The 18606-nt window shown below is 31.2% G+C and overlaps 1 protein-coding gene across 1 annotated transcript; it reads left to right on the top strand.

Moving 5' to 3' along the window:
* Positions 1-14867: 14867 nt before the first annotated feature.
* On the top strand, positions 14868-16166 carry LOC135961282 (tigger transposable element-derived protein 6-like). The gene is made up of 2 exons (XM_065512778.1): positions 14868-15263; positions 15492-16166. The coding sequence occupies exons 1-2, from the start codon at positions 14868-14870 to the stop codon at positions 16164-16166; spliced, it is 1071 nt and encodes a 356-aa protein (XP_065368850.1).
* The last annotated feature ends 2440 nt before the right edge of the window (positions 16167-18606 follow it).

Raw genomic sequence — 18606 nt, forward strand, 5'->3', positions numbered from 1 at the left:
TCAAGATCATATTTCAGAGTTTTTCTAGCAATCTGGAATGCTTCCATATTGAGCTATCTATAGTCAGACGTCTGAAAAAAGTGTGTGGAGATTTCGCTTCATCTGATGTTGTAATAGCTTGAACAACTATTGTGCTTGCCAAACAGACTTTCGACACAGACCTCACTATGACCCCAATATCTAGGTCCAATACGTATTGAGAACTTTAGCTCTCAACAAACTGTTCATAAGAGGCTTTATGTAGATGGAGTTTTTATTTTAGAGCAAGAGTAGCATATACACGATCTGTTCGTGTCCATACGTTATAGATGTCCAGCCACGAACAAGCACAGTAATCTTACCAAGACCTTTTCTGAGCGTCCCAAAGCTTTAGTCGTGAAATCGCAACTCACATTCATAAACTTTCCAGACACCATATTGCACACCCGAAGAACGGGCGAATTTGGCGTTCATCGAATTAATAACAACTTCCCAGGGCATACAGTCCTTCATATTTTGACTTCTCGCTATTACCAAGATTTTCAATGACAACACATATTTGAACGATATACATATATTCTCTAATTTAGACACTAAGAATCACTCCTAGGCAACGTGTTCAACCTTGAAGTGAGACAATTTAGAGAATTTCAATCATCTTGACATACATATATCCAAAGTCTTGCTGATTGCTTGGTTATCGTAGAAGTTCAGATATATTCTGTTCTTTACATCATATTAGATGATAATGGTACTAAGAATTGGTGTTTTGGATCATCCCTAAATAAAAATCTCCACCCAAAAACCTATCCGTTTTCTGGTCGTTAACAACGCTTCTGATCATATTCGTACTCCATATACTTAATGAATCAAATTTTCATGTTGTTTTTTATACATTGTTGTTGTTTTGGTAGCTCATGTTGCTGTTGCAGTTTGTTTGTTGTCCCATGTTGTAATACTTACGTCAATTTGCTGTTTGTTGTTACAATTGGTTGGCTGATGGTTGTAGTTTTTATTGCGATTCGTTGTAGTAAAATGTACTTTTGCAATTATTCGCATAGTTACAATTTGTTTTAGATACTAACTGACTGACTGCAATTTAAAACAAATGTTACTGGAACAGAGGAAAAACACACAATAGAACAACAACTACATACATACATGCAACAGCAACAAGAATATGACGATGCATACAAAAATCTTGTAAACATTAACAACAAAAAGAATACAAGAATATTGCAAACAACTGCATCTGCAGCAGTTGGGTAGTAAGTAGCAGCAACATCTATTGCACGTTGTTATTTCTGTTTTACACAAACAACAAATGTTGGACGAAAGAAGATGTTGAAGGGGTTGAATTTGAAGGAAAACGCATCATTTTCAAGAACATCCATGACCATGACCATATTTTGAATTGTCAGTCCTTAGCATTATCTATTACTGTTGTTGTTGTGGTTGTTGTACGTTCGAGGGAATGACTTCTGAATGACGACTATCAGTATCACGTCTAGTAAGTATCACTGCAACGTCATTACAAGGTACTATTCTAGTTAGTATACATGGTATTTCCTTGAATGGTGTCTATCAGGGATAATTTACAAAAGTTTCCGCATTTGAGTTGTAGCCAATATGGAGTTTCAAGATCAGCTTGTAGTCACTCTGCATACAATATCTCATATAACTATAGTAAATAAACGTTTCATATGCATATATTGACTATTTAGGTTGGTTACCTTTATTGAAATCTATAAAAATTTAAATATAACACCGTACTACACTCAATATTAGACACGAACCGGATGATATATGTATGTACGTCTGAAACAATAAATAAAATGGAGAAAAACTGCGTTTTCAGTTTTTCATTTCGTGATCCCGTTTCCTTTTAAAAGGACTTCAAATTTTCAGAGGAGTACATTTTAAAAAAATGTTTTAAAATACTACTGATCATTCCACTATGCCAAATTTAGTGTCAAATGATCAAGAAGAGTTGGAAAATATTTCGTATTATTTATATTTTATCGTGTAAGGATCAAAAGATGTCAAAAATGTCCTTTCAAATTTGTATCCTTTAATATCCTTTTAGATTTCCAATAAATTTTTTCAGAAAAATAGTGAGTTAAAAAAAAATTCATCCTTCTATCTTCACTACTTAAGTGTTAAATAATATTGTTACGAAATTGTACTTGAATTCAAATATAACGATTTTAATGGTTGATTTAAAAGTAGCATAATGCTTTCAAATAACAGTGCTGTAATAGCAAACTGTATCATATCTGTAGGCATTATTAAATAAAAGCTTTCAGTTGATTTGATCGTAAGTTGGCAACGCTGTATTCGAATTCGAATATTCAGTTAAAGAACATTGTAGAAAGTACACCACAGATGGCGTATGTATTAGTAAGATCTAGAATATTAGAATTTTGACAGTTAAAGAGCAATCTAGAATGCATATGGCAGTGTTATAAATAGTGGCAGAGGTTGCAGTAGTGAGTGAGTTTATCAGAGACCCTTTTCGAATAAACATCAACTGAGTGCCTTAAAGTGTGTTGTGTTTTTCAAGTAAATTCGTGTACATTATAAATTGTGTCTGTATTTCTGAGAATTTATAAACGTGTATAAGAAACATTGAGTGCCTATTTAATTCTGTGGTTGTTGTACATTTTGAATAAATAAAGAGTTGTTACAATTTTTAAACTACTAAACGGCTTTTATTTGGAATCAAAAGTATCCGGTTTATTTAAAGGAAATAAACTAACGTTTTGAAAAGGTTAAAACGTAACAATATTTTAAATTTGCCTTATTTGGTTTTTCTAAGTATATATTTTATTTTAATATTAATTATATTCGAAAAAACAACAAAAACCGTTGTGAAAATCAACGAAGAATACTTTTTAATAAACAAATAAAATGGGAGAAGCCCGACCTTATGATACCCTACACCGAGTATATGATTATAAAGAGTTTTTTTTTATATGAAACTTATTTGTGTTGAATCTTATTTGAATACCAATATTTTAGGTAGCCTTATATGAGAGCTATGACTAATTATGGACCAATCGTCACAAACTTTGGTGGGATGATTTGCGAATATATGACACATATTTGTGTTGAATTTTGTTTGGATACTGAAATATTTCAGAGATTTTTGTATATTAATGACAACTCGTTTACAAATTAAAATACTATGCATCGGTTATGTGGTTTAGTATACAATATTGTTACGAAATTGTACTTGAATTCAAATATAACGATTTTAACGGCTGATTTAAAAGTTGCATAATGCTTTCAAATAGCAGTGCCTCTCAAACTGTAACATATCTGTGGGCATTATTAATATTGAATAAAAGCTTTCAGTTAACCATTGATTGTAAGTATGGCAACGCTGTTTGCTGCGACCGTATATTCGAATTCGAATATTCAGTTAAAGAACATTGTAGAAAGTACACCACAGATGGCGTATGTATTAGAAAGTTCTAGACATAGAGAATAGACATAGAGCGGAAACTCTCCTGTCAAAGACCTAACTTGTCAAAAACCTAAGAGGTGAGAATGTATTAGTAGAAAAAACTATGTGAAAACAAAAACAACACTCGTGTGTGTGATTATTTTGAGTAATTATTTTATTTGAGTTTTTTTTCTAGTTTCCGCTCTATGTTTCTCTGTGGTTCTAGAATATACGAGCTTTGACAGTTAAAGAGCAATCTAGAGTGCAGATGGCAGTGTTATAAATAGTGAGTGACTATTTAATTCTGTGGTTGTTGTACATTTTAAATAAATAAAGAGTTGTTACAATTTTCAAACTACTAAACGGCTTTTATTTGCAATCAAAAGTATCCGGTTTACTTATAGAAAATAAACCAACGTTTTGAAAAGGTTAAAACATAACAATATTAAAAGAACATGGTATACCACTAGAGTGCTCCAAAAAAATAAAATTGCGAATTTTGACCGTCCCCCCCTCTAGAATTGTTCTATGTATTGTAGAAACACATTGTGTAAAATATTAGGATGATAGGATAACGTTAACTGCTGGCGCAACGACGTTGAAGTTTTGAGGTGCATTTACAAGGGGAAAATATGCAATTTTTTCAGTTTTTGTAAAAATTTTGCCATTAAATAATGACTTTTACAATTTAATTTAAAAGAATCGAAATGTGTACATAATTGTCGTTATAATAAGATATAAAAGACAAAAATTGGTGAAAAAATGTTAAAGTTATTAAAAAATCGCCAGGCCATTAACGTGTCTCAGGCCACTAGAACAAGAAATTTATTAACAAAATTAACATATTTTGAGAAATATTAAAATAAAAGCTTATTTTACTTAAAATATATCCATATTTACTTGTGTATGAGTTTTTGTCCTCGTAGGATACCGTTAACCTATTCGCAGGTATGACCAAAAAAATTTAATTTTTTTAACGGCAGTTTCAAAACTCCAATTTCAAATTTTTAAAAATTTTGTTAAACAAATTTCAGAATTTGTTGATCATCACATGGGGATTTATTGACAACATAATATGGAATAAAAATATGAAAAAAGTATGACAATACCTCCTACAGTTTTTCCGTACCTGCGATTTAAATGTTGCGATTTTCGAGAAAAACAAATTTTTTGGCCATATTTTGGCGAATGAGCCGAATTTCCTTACTGTTATGATTTTTAAGTAAAAGCTATTCAGAATATTATAGTCCAGGTAGTTTTAAATATAGTATGAAAGTTGTACTAAAATCAGAAAACGTTAACTCTTAAATCGTGAAGGTCAAAAGTAAATTTTTTCAATATTTGGAATTTCTCATGGAAAGATAGCGAAATATTATATATTTTTGGGCCGATTTTGATGAAACTTAAGAAAAATATAAAATGAAGTCTAGTATTCACAACAACAGTACAAAAATGGAAATTAACCCTTAATATCACTTGGGGTCCAAATGACCCTCAACTTTTAAAATCACGAAAAACACATTAATTTTGACCCCAAGTACTCTTAAGGGTTAATTTCCATTTTTGTACTGTTATTGTGAATACTAAACTTCATTTTATACTTTTCTTAAGTTTCATCAAAATCGGCCCAAAAATATATAATATTTCGCTATCTTTCCATGAGAAATTCCAAATATTGAACAAATTTACCTTTGACCTTCACGATTTAAGGGTTAAAGTTTTCCGATTTCAGTAAAACTTTCAGACTATATTTAAAATTACCTGGACTATATTATTCTGAATAGCTTTTACTTAAAAATCATTACAGTAAGGAAATTCTGGTCATTTCCCAAAATATGGCCAAAAAATTAGTTTTTCTCGAAAATCGCAAAATTTATGCATTTACAAGGGGAAAATATGCAATTTTTTCAGTTTTTGTAAAAATTTTGCCATTAAATAATGACTTTTACAATTTAATTTAAAAGAATCGAAATGTGTACATAATTGTCGTTATAATAAGATATAAAAGACAAAAATTGGTGAAAAAATGTTAAAGTTATTAAAAAATCGCCAGGCCATTAACGTGTCTCAGGCCACTAGAACAAGAAATTTATTAACAAAATTAACATATTTTGAGAAATATTAAAATAAAAGCTTATTTTACTTAAAATATATCCATATTTACTTGTGTATGAGTTTTTGTCCTCGTAGGATACCGTTAACCTATTCGCAGGTATGACCAAAAAAATTTAATTTTTTTAACGGCAGTTTCAAAACTCCAATTTCAAATTTTTAAAAATTTTGTTAAACAAATTTCAGAATTTGTTGATCATCACATGGGGATTTATTGACAACATAATATGGAATAAAAATATGAAAAAAGTATGACAATACCTCCTACAGTTTTTCCGTACCTGCGATTTAAATGTTGCGATTTTCGAGAAAAACAAATTTTTTGGCCATATTTTGGCGAATGAGCCGAATTTCCTTACTGTTATGATTTTTAAGTAAAAGCTATTCAGAATATTATAGTCCAGGTAGTTTTAAATATAGTATGAAAGTTGTACTAAAATCAGAAAACGTTAACTCTTAAATCGTGAAGGTCAAAAGTAAATTTTTTCAATATTTGGAATTTCTCATGGAAAGATAGCGAAATATTATATATTTTTGGGCCGATTTTGATGAAACTTAAGAAAAATATAAAATGAAGTCTAGTATTCACAACAACAGTACAAAAATGGAAATTAACCCTTAATATCACTTGGGGTCCAAATGACCCTCAACTTTTAAAATCACGAAAAACACATTAATTTTGACCCCAAGTACTCTTAAGGGTTAATTTCCATTTTTGTACTGTTATTGTGAATACTAAACTTCATTTTATACTTTTCTTAAGTTTCATCAAAATCGGCCCAAAAATATATAATATTTCGCTATCTTTCCATGAGAAATTCCAAATATTGAACAAATTTACCTTTGACCTTCACGATTTAAGGGTTAAAGTTTTCCGATTTCAGTAAAACTTTCAGACTATATTTAAAATTACCTGGACTATATTATTCTGAATAGCTTTTACTTAAAAATCATTACAGTAAGGAAATTCTGGTCATTTCCCAAAATATGGCCAAAAAATTAGTTTTTCTCGAAAATCGCAAAATTTATATCGCAGGTACGGAAAAACTATAGGAGGTATTGACATACTTTTTTCACATTTTTATTCCCTATTATGTTGTCAATAAATCCCCATGTGATGATCAAAAAATTCTGAAATTTGTTTAACAAAATTTTTAAAAATTTGAAATTGGAGTTTTGAAACTGCCGTTAAAAAAATTAAATTTTTTTGGTCATACCTGCGAATAGGTTAACGGTATCCTACGAGGACAAAAACTCATACACAAGTAAATATGGATATATTTTAAGTAAAAATAAGCTTTTATTTTAATATTTCTCAAAATATGTTAATTTTGTTAATAAATTTCTTGTTCTAGTGGCCTGAGACACGTTAATGGCCTGGCGATTTTTTAATAACTTTAACATTTTTTCACCAATTTTTGTCTTTTATATCTTATTATAACGACAATTACGTACACATTTCGATTCTTTTAAATTAAATTGTAAAAGTCATTATTTAATGGCAAAATTTTTACAAAAACTGAAAAAATTGCATATTTTCCCCTTGTAAATGCACCTCAAAACTTCAGCGTCGTTGCGCCACCAGTTAACGTTATCCTATCATCCTAATATTTTACACAACGTGTTTCTACAATACATAGAACAATTCTAGAGGGGGGGACGGCCTGTACCTAGAAAGTTTTTTTCGTCCATACAATCTTGGAGCACTCTAGTATACCACATTGCCCGCCAATTTTTTCAATGGCTTGTTTATGGGTTTTTTCTCTTTTTCCCAAATTTCTCTGAAACTTGAACTTAAAAGTCTTTTTTACTTTCATGGATGTAAACCTAACACTTGTAGTAGAACATCAGCTGAAAACTGTTCCAATCGAATTAAGATTCTAAAAATTATAGTCAAATAAAAAATAGGTATACCACATTACCCGAACTTATAGCCCATTCACATACACTTGATTATCATGATAGTATCATGATTATCACTCTACGGCAAAAAAGTGTTCACATAACTTTTGACTCGATTTGCTTGACATTATTTTGTTACACAAACATACTTACACATATATGTATATTAGGGTGGCCCTAAATAAGCGAATGTTGGATTTTGGCCATTCTCACCCCCTAGTTTAGTGAACATTGGTAAAAAAATCATCCTAAAAAAATTTCAAAATTTAAATAGCAGGTACGGAAAAACTATAAGATATATTTTCATAATTTTTTTTGATATTTTTATTCCCTATTATGAGATGATCAAAAAATTCTGAAATTTGTTTAACAAAATTTTAAAAAAAAGTTTTGAAACTGCCGTTAAAAAATTTTTATTTTTTTGGCCATATCTGCGAATAGATTAACGGTAGATAAAATGAGCTTTTATTTTAATGTTTATCAAAATATGTTAATTTTGTTCCTATATCTCTGGTTCTAGTTGCCTGAGACACGTTAATGGCCTGGCGAATTTTTAATAACTTTAACATTTTTTGACCAATTTCGGTTTTTTATGTCTCATTAGAACGACAATTACGTACACATTTCTATTCTTTTAAATTATATTGCAAAAGTAATTTTTTAATGGCAAAATTTTTACAAAAACTGAAAAAAATGCATTTTTTCCCCTTGTAGATCGGTTGGTCTTAACCCCAACCGATTTACCTAAAATTTGTTCAGGATGATTTTTTTACTAATGTTCACCAAACTGCGGGTGAGAAGGGCCAAAATCCAACTTTCGTTTATTAAGGGCCACCCTAATACTATATATTTGAAAATTTGCATTAAACATTAGAATCATCTAAAAAAATCATATTCAGCTATTAAATTCCATTCAAATATACATAAATAACACACACATTCTTTATAAAAATTATATAATATTTAATAATTTTTTGACATTACCCAGTAAGCACCAAAGCCCCAAAAATTCAAGCACTTGAACATTTTGTTGGAATTTGACTTGAATGCAAATGTAATTATACTTTAGACATGAAAAATATTTGAAAATTTATTTATTTTTCAAACAAAAAACATATGGCTTGAATTTATGTTTCCTTTTTACTGGAGAATGCTATTGAAATAAAGTGTAATACAACTGTAATTCAATTGCTTGACTATAATTCAAGGCTTGAATTACACTTGCTTTCAACTTGAATTCCAGCAAAAATGCTTATTGGGTAATTTTGTTTATTATTTTTATGTATTTTATTTATAACCCAACAAACACAAATTCATACATTTAAAAATGACTTTTTCGAACTATAATAACGAATTTAACTTCGTTATTATTGATAATTTTATATTTTTAATTTGAAATCAAAGCTAAAAGTTTGTTGGTATAAAGTTATATCAAAGTGCTGCCACTGTTTTGTACTAAAATTACAGGATGATTCCTGTTTTTGAAATGATATCCGACGTGATTTTAATATTATCGAGATATTTTTACACAATTTTGTTTGAAAAAATGTATGGGAAATCACATTATAATTATATGATTTGTAGATTATCGTGTCGATTTTCAAAATCGAGTGTATGTGAATGGGCTATTACTCTACTAATAAATTTTTTTTTATATTTTAATTTGAACTTTATATATATAAAGGATGAAATTTTGACATTTAGTATAGAATATTTTGGTCTTAAATTGTAAATTGTAACATAAATTGTTCGTGGACTAGAGGTAATGTAGTAAAACTACCTAAGAAAGATGACATCAGAGATGGTGACAACTGGAGAGGTATTATGTTGCTCAATACAATATACAAGGTATTAGCCACAATAATTCTTAAAAGGTTGGAAACTGCAGAGGCTGGACTTAGAGACGAACAGGCTGGGTTTCGCCCACATCGTAGCTGTGTCGATCAGGTAAATACACTTCGAATAATTATTGAGCAGTCGATCGAATGGAAATCTCCACTGTACATGGTTTTCGTTGACTTTAAATAAAGCGTTCGATGCAGTCAATAGAAACGCTATATGGTTAGCTCTAAATAGGAAAGGAGTGCCAAATAAAATAATACAAATAATCAAAGCTATGTACACCAACGCAGAACTGCAGGTTTTACACAATGGGACAATTAGTGATACGTTCACGACAAATATGGGCGTCCGACAGGGCTGTCCTCTATCGCCACTACTCTTTGCTGTGGTAACGGACTGTTTTATGGAGGAACTGTGCAAGAAGAAAAGGGGTATTTCTTGGAGTTTTCAAAGACATCTGGAAGATTTAGAATATGCAGATGATATTTGCCTTCTTTCACATATACTTTCAGGCATGCAGGATAAAACAAACGATCTTGTGAAGTAAGCCAGAATAGTTGACTTAGAAATAAATATAAAAAAGACGTACGCCATGCGCCTACATAACAGCAACAACGCTCATATAACCATCGACAATCACCGAATAGAATACATTGACCGCTTCTGCTACTTAGGGACCAAAATTTCATCAAGCGGTGGCATTAGCGAGAACATCAGAATAGGCTCAATAAAGCAAGAAGTGCATTTGGCAGACTAAAATATATATGGCGGTCACCACAAATCACGAGAACAACAAAGATCCGTAATTTCAACGCATGTGTCAAGTTGACCCTTTTATACGGAAGTGAAACATGGCTGACCAGTGAATCGATCAGGCAGCGGCTACAAGTTTTTATAAATAAAAGCCTTCGCATTATATGTGGCATAACAAACGAAAACCTCTGGATCTTGGCCAAAGAAGAGCCCATACACATACAGATAAAACGCAGAAAGTGGAAATGGATAGGTCACACCTTAAGAAAGTCGGTCCATAATGTACTTCTTTGAAACTTTGAAGTTCTTTAAAAAGGACAGAGGATCACGAAATGAAAAACTGAAAACGCAATTTCATTTCCAAAACTCCATTTAATTTATAGTTTCATACGCATGTCATCCGGTTAGTACGGTGTAATATAATGCCACATTTATTAAGGAATCTTCAACAAAGGATATTGGAGATTAATAAAAAACAATAGGGAAATTAGTATTGGTACTTTCCTCTGCATACAAGACCATGATTGCAAGTATTTTAAATAACACCCCATCTTAAGGGAACCTTTACATAATCTGTGTTATTTTTTTTCTTCTCTGAACTTCACATCTTCTTTCTTTTCACAGAGTTGTCAATAGGAAGACAAACATGAACTAAATTTAATTTTACATCAAAATTGCGCAAAACAAACAAAAACAGCCACTCAAAAAGGTCAACAACATTTCTGCAACAGATGTTGCACAATGCAACTTATAATGGTTGGTGCCCATATTTTTTGAGCTTGTAAAAGAACAATTTAAATTGCCAATAATATACATATTTGTACGGATGTAGGAGCACAAAGGGCTATGTTGATGTTATAAGCAGCCAATTAAATAGATTTTCTTGTTATTGATTTAACGAATTATAACATAATATACGAATTCTAACCTTATTTGGCAAACGATATATTAAAGGTCATATATCGCGACGAAAATGTGAACATTTTCAAATAAACTATTCGGTTTTAGGGCAAGAAAGTTTAAGGAGAAAAGTAATCAGAGGTAAACGCTTAGTGGTTAACGGCTTTCAACTTTATCTGGATAACTTTTGAAACAAAAGATCGGAAGATAGTGGCTTATGCGGAGGATGTCGTGATACTAGTTTAAGGGCGGTTTCTTCCAACTATCAGTGGACAAAAAGTAAAAGACTGGGAGTCAACCCGGAGAAAACAGGAGATACAAGTTGAAGAGAATAAGCTTGGCGAAAATCAGAGGATTGGAGCTTATATTAGGGTGGCGTGACTAACGTCTATTATCATTAAATGACATAACTTCCATTATCAAGCTGGACATTGTGACATTACGTCAGAGGACTTTATGAGACACCAAAAAGTGTAATAATGACACAGAGTCCATGGGTTGCAATTGGTCATGATGTCTAGAAATATCTTAACTCTGTAAAGTTGGAGTTCGAAATACACCGGACTTTAAAAACACGGCCCCCGGCCGCTGCCGAAATCCAAACCACTCAGGAGTTAGTCCGAAAGAGTCAAAAAGTCTATCGATTTTATAACTCTTTCAAATGTGTTATTCTTTAGTGCGTCATAACGTCCATGGACACATCATAAATATTAGGCAAGCAAATTACTTATGTAGGCACTTTGCTACACGCAGAGGAAAAATATTGTTGTGCGTTGTCCATTTCTATATTGTTACAAATTTTTTAACAATATTACAGTCACAGTAACTATTTACATGATTGTGGTAACCATAATATGGTAAATTTGCGATTCACATGATTGTATCAACCATATATGTATATGGTTACAGTAAACAAGTATATGTTTGTGCATAAAAATTTCAAAAATTGTATTTCTTGAGTCCCACTAAGGGACCAAAATTATCTTAAAGGAATAGACCCAAGCTTTCTTTTGAGCTAAAAAAAATTTAAAAAAGGGTCCATTTTGAAAAAAAAGTCAACAAAGTTTTTGATTTTGCAAAAAAGTCAAAAATTTTATGTTTTGAGTTACAAAATATTTATATATAAAATATCTAAATTCGCTAATAACTTGGCCAATAAGCGTTTAATCAAGGAAAAGAGCTCGATCTGTGATCACTCATATTTCTGACCAAAAATTAATTTTATATATAGAAGCTCAAAATATTTAAATACGCTAATAACTTGGCCAATAAGCGTTTAATCAAGAAAAGGAGCTCGATCTGTGATCACTCATATTTCTGAACAAAAATCGATTTTTTTATATAAAAACTCAAAATATCTAAATTCGCTAATAACTTGGCCAATAAGCGTTTAATCAAGAAAAGGAGCTCGATGTGATCACTCATATTTCTGGCCAAAAATCGTTTTTTTATATAAAAACTCACAATATCTAAAATCGTTAGTAACTTGGCCAATAAGCGTTTAATCAAGAAAAGGAGCTCGATCTGTGATCACTCATATTTCTGAACAAAAATCGGTTTTTTATATAAAATCTCAAAATATCTAAATTCGCTAATAACTTGGCCAATAAGCGTTTAATCAAGAAAAGGAGCTCGATCCGTGATTACTCATATTTCAGACCAAAATTCGATAAAAACTCAAAATACATATGTACATTGATTTACATGTATTCTGTTGTTGCAAGACTTAGATTTTATTAAAATCGGATTATCGGTTTGGAACTTACAAATTTATTTACACCTTTTTTTATTTTTCATTTCCCCCACTGTGACCCAAAAGATCGGTTTTAGGTTCTCGCACAACCACAATATGAGATTTTGTAACCATCCTCGGGTGAAGTTTATTGTTAATCTTCTCCATTTGCAAAGATTCATATTTTTTGCCTTTCTTTCCTTTTGAAAAAGCACAAACATAGTCAAGTTTCTTATAAAGCTCAATAAAATGGTAGTATATTTAAACAAAAATATAAAATACGAAAGGAAAATGTTCGCGTTAAAAATGGGAAGCTCCATTTTGATTTTAGTCCCATGGTTTCTTCGGCAAAACTTCTTAGAACTTAGACCCTTCACCTTCGTGAGAAGGGTATATATAAGTTTGTCATTCCGATTGTATATTCTACATTTTTCATTTCCGACCCTATTAAGTATATGTATTCTGGATCCTTATATATGATAGCGGAGTCGATTAAGCCATGTCCGTCTGTCTGTTGAAATCAATTTTCTGAAGACCCCAGATATCTTCGGGATCCAAATCTTCAATAATTCTGTCAGACATGCTTTCGAGAATTTTGCTATTTAAAATCAGCAAAATCGGTCCACAAATGGCTGAGATATGAGGAAAAAACCAAGACAACCTCGATTTTTGAATTATTTTTGACCTATATCGGGATTACTAAGACATTAATATAGACAATATGGATATCTAATGATAGATATTTCAAAGACATTTGCAACGACGTATATAAGACCATAGTAAGTTGGACCTACAATGGGTCAAAATCAGAAAAAAAAATTTAAAATTTAAAAAAAAAAATTTAATTTTTAAAAAAAAAATAAAATTTTAAAAAAAAAAATTAAAATAACAATCAAAAATTTTTTTCCAAAAAAATTAAAAAAACAACTGGAAAAAAAATAAATTTTGTTTACCTAAAAATATTTAAAATTTTGAAGTATAATTTGGTGAAGGGTATATAAGATTCGGCACAGCCGAATATAGCACTCTTACTTGTTTTTTAATTAGACAGGTCAACGTCTGTCGGGTCAGCTAGTTTTCAATAAAATAAATCAATATTTTTAAAAATGGTATCAAAGTTTTTCATAAATATGTTTGAATGAGCTTTAGAAAATATACATATTTCATTAAAACCGGTTAACCGTCTTACAAAAGCCAGTTTGTCAAAAAACCGAAAAGTTAAAGAAACCGAAACCGGTGGAGTTTACAAAGATGAAAAAACCGGTTTTCGGTTTTGGATACCCTAATTCTGACGTTTTTCATCATTTGTTTTGATGAAACAAAAAATTTGGTTAGAAAATTGGAGGTCATTTGTTACTATAAAATTAAATATTATTTCAGAGAACTATTTAAAAAAAAATTAGTTTTCAAAAAAAAAGAAAATAATGCATTTAATGAGTCATCTTACATCCGATTTCATATTTTAGTGGCAAAGTTTCAAGCCACCGAGAAAGCTGTTTCACTTTCCACAGATGTTGGCTTTATCAAAGACAATGTAAGTACAGTACAACTTCGACAGTCCGGACATGCGCCAGTCCGGTCACTCCAGTAATTCGGACGCTTCTACATTTCGGACAACTTAAATTTTTTACCTCTACAATCCGGACAAATTTTTTTTATGCTAGAAAAAACTTAAATTCCGGGGGTTTCCAGTTTTTAACTCGCATGTTTTGTTATTCATACTTTTATTTACATTTTGCACTATCATTACTTCAGTTTCGGTTCATTCTTTCGCAAGCGTGTTTGTCAAATCCCTTACCAAGTGCCATGTCTTTAAATAATAAACGCAAACATAAAACACTAACTTTAAAGGAAAAGTGTGATATTTTACAAAGTCTTGATGAGGGAAAAACTATTAGGCAGGTTGCCGAAAAATTCCATGTTCCTAAATCAACGATTTGCGACATTAAAAAAAATAAGGAGAAGATAAAACAATTTATTTCGAAAACCTATAATGGACCCGGTAACATTTGAAACAAAATAATGTAATCAACCATTTTCATAATATAATTTTTTTAGGAAATAGAAAAGTTATGAAAAATGCAGAAAATCCAGAGTTAGAGGATGCGCTTTACACATGGTTTTTGCAGCAAAGAAACAAGCATATCCCGATTTCCTTAAGAATTTTTTAAAGCAAAGGCCAAATTCTTTTATACAAAGATGATGGGAAAAGAAGATTTTTCAGCGAGCTCAGGCTGGTTAGATAAATTTAAGTTACGGCATGGTATTCGTTATCTAAAAATTTGTGGTGAAAAAGTTTCCAGCGATGAAAGCGCCGTAGAGCCTTTTAAAAAAAAGTTTGCCGACATTGTTGCTGAGATGGATTTGAGTAAAGAGCAAGTTTATAATGCAGACGAATCTGCAGCTTTCTGGAGAGTGTTGCCTGGTAACACATGGGTGCATACAAAGGAAAAATCAGCCCCAGGCAGAAAAATTTCCAAAGATCGTGTGACATTTATGCCATGTTCAAATGCTGCAGGAACACATAAACTGCCTCTTTTGGTTATTGGCAAATCTGCTAATCCAAGAGCTTTTAAAGGTTATAAAATTCCAGTGGTATATAAAGCAACTAATAAAGGATGGATGTCAACGTCCCTTTTCTACGACTGGTTCAAAAACTATTTTATTCCAGAAGTAAAACGGTTTCTAACACAGGTTAACAGACCACTCAAAGCATTATTGTTATTAGATAATGCTCCTTCACATCCTAAAACGGATGAAATTAATTTTGACCCAAATTTCAAAGTTCTTTTTTTACCACCAAATTGAACGGCAATATTACAGCCTATGGATCAAAATTTAATACAAAACGTAAAGGTTAATTACAGAAAACAATTACTGCAACATATTTTATCAGAAAATGATGATAACGTCGACGTGGTTAAAGTTTTAAAAATGTTTAGCCTTAAAGATGCTGTTTATTTCTTGGACTTAGCTTGGCAAAGCATTAGTGAACAAAATATTCAGAAAAGCTGGTCTGCATTGTGGCCAAGAACTGCAGCGTGCTGGGATGATGAAGATATGATACCGCTTCAGGTTCTGCGTCATGAACTGCAGTCTGATAGCATCTATGATGGCTTAAAATCCATCCAAAATATGATTGGAACTATGAACATCAGTAATGACATAACTGAAGAAGATATCAATGATTGGGCAACTGGTGCAAATGAAGTTTTATTAGATTTTTCCGATGAAGAAATAATACAACACGCTAAACGAAAGGAATCGCCAGTGCTGCTTACGGACTCTGAAGACGACTTTGTAGAAATGGATGCAAAAACAAAGATATCTAATGCAGATGCAAAGAAATCATTTTCAGTTTGTATTCAGTGGGCTGAGGAGAATAATATAGATATGCAGGATATTCTATTGTTGAAGAGGCTACAACAAAAAGCTGAAATCAACCACCTCAATAAAATTAGTCAGCAAAAAATAACTTCGTTTTTTAATAAATCATAGTATGTATGTATTTAATTCACTAAAATTATTTTAATAATTTAATATAATAATTTAGTGTAATAATTTAATGTTTTTTAATAAATCATAGTACATACATACATATGTATGTATTTAATTCACTTAGAATATTTTAATAATTTTCACCTACTATAGTTCGGACAACTCGATAATCCGAACGTGCCTAAAACTATATGTGTCCGGATTATCGAAGTTGCACTGTACATACTTATTATACCCTTCAGCTTCGTGAGAAGGGTATATATAAGTTTGTCATTCCGTTTGTAATTTCTACATTTTTCATTTCCGACCCTATAAAGTATATATATTCTGGATCCTTATAGATAGCGGAGTCGATTAAGCCATGTCCGTCTGTCTGTCTGTCTGTCTGTCTGTCTGTCTGTCTGTCTGTCTGTCTGTCTGTCTGTCTGTCTGTCTGTCTGTCTGTCTGTCTGTCTGTCTGTCTGTCTGTCTGTCTGTCTGTCTGTCCGTCTGTCTGTCTGTCTGTTGAAATCAGTTTTCTGAAGACCCCAGATATCTTCGGGATCCAAATCTTCAATAATTCGGTCAGACATGCTTTCGAGAATTTTGCTATTTAAAATCAGCAAAATCGGTCCACAAATGGCTGAGATATGAGGAAAAAACCAAGACAACCTCTATTTTTGACCTATTTTTTACCTATATCTGGATTACTAAGACATTAATATAGACAATATGGATATCTAATGATAGATATTTCAAAGACATTTGCAACGACGTATATAAGAATATAGTAAGTTGGACCTACAATGGGTCAAAATCGGGAAAAAAAATTTTGAACCCGAATTTTTTTTTTAAAAAAAAAAAAAATTGAAAAAACAAAAAAAAAATTTTTAAAATTTAAAAAAAAAAAATTTTTAAATTTAAAAAAAAAAATTTTTAAAATTTAAAAAAAAAAATTTTAAATTTAAAAAAAAAAATAATTAAATTTAAAATAACAATCGAAAAATTTTTTTTTTCAAATAATTCAAAAAACAACTGGAAAAAAAATTAAATTTTGTTTACCTAAAAATATTTAAAATTTTGAAGTATAATTTGGTGAAGGGTATATAAGATTCGGCACAGCCGAATATAGCACTCTTACTTGTTTTTGCTTCAAATAAGTCTACTGTTACATTAATGTTATATTTAAATCTATTAAATTTTTTTTAATTAATTTTAAATTTCCCGTTTTTCCCGGGAAAAGTTATTATTCTTTGCGGGAAAACATTAAAATTTCTCGGGAATTCCCGACAATAATTTTACGGGAAATCCTGTGGGAAAGAATTTCAAGGTTTCTCTAAAAGAAACGTATAAAGAAATGAAGGATGCATGTATGTCAAAGTTTTGCGGAAAAGTTCAATTCGACATTGTGGGATAACAAAAAGCTTTACGCCAAAGTGTATTTGAATGTTCGAAAAGACAACGTATTTCTGTTGATAACTCCAACAGATTCTACATAAAACATTACATTTAAAAAAAAAACATTTATTTTAAAATCGGGTTATGCTGGGTACCGGAGCACTGTGACGTTGAGAGTAACGAGAGTGCTGACGAATCCTATCTGTCACTATTACACGGTAATAACCGAACGGAATGTGGAGAGTCAAAGGACATATGGCCCAAGCTGGACATAACAGGTTCCAAATTGATTTTAGGGTTATATACGGTTAGCGTAAGTATTTAGTGGGGGAGATTACAGGTCACTACTCTCTGAATTTTTGTAGGATGTGCGAGGGGATTGAGACGATAGAGTATGTCACTTGCTTGAACGACATATGCTTAAATGTCTAGGAAGACCATTCTTCAATAGAATGTATGACATTACTATTCGCAACCTGGGGGATATCATAGCCTCATAGTCATTTAAACTGTCCTAGAACATCGCCATGTAATAATGACAGATCCCATTCATATAAAGTGTTAGATCTAGAACCGAGGAACCAATCACGGCTCTAAGATAAGAATATGTAATTTTTATATACAGTCCTGAACTTAAGTATTGGCACAGGATGCTTATTGTACTTTAAGGACGATTTAAAGGCCGTATAGTAGAGATTTTTAATAAAAAAATATATTTATCAGATAGATTGATGAATTTCCTACAAAATATAACCAACTTCATTTCAACAATTTAATACCATTATTTATTAATAACAAAACAACATAAAAAGTACTGCATTTCAATGAACAAAATTATTGGCACAATTCATTAAAAGCTAAAAAACATTTGATTTTGGAAGCAATATTGCATAATTTAATATTTAGATGCAAGTGACTTTCGTTTTATAACTGCCTCGAGTAGTTTAGGCATGAATCCACCAACTTGTTTGTGATATCTGACCCAATCCTTTGCCATTCTTCAACTAATGCCTTTTTCACTCGCTTATCCAGCTCTTCCCACAGATGCTCTATTGGGTTGAGA

This window comes from Calliphora vicina, chromosome 5 (assembly GCF_958450345.1).
Source record: "Calliphora vicina chromosome 5, idCalVici1.1, whole genome shotgun sequence".
Lineage (NCBI taxonomy): Eukaryota > Metazoa > Arthropoda > Insecta > Diptera > Calliphoridae > Calliphora > Calliphora vicina.

What these genes read in the sequence shown, in the direction of transcription:
- LOC135961282 (XM_065512778.1), top strand. Translation starts at nt 14,868, where the DNA reads ATGATGGGAAAAGAAGATTTTTCAGCGAGCTCAGGCTGGTTAGATAAA. An exon ending in AAGGTTATAAAATTCCAGTG is followed by an intron (nt 15,264 to 15,491) that starts GTATATAAAGCA and finishes GCAATATTACAG; the next exon opens with CCTATGGATCAAAATTTAAT.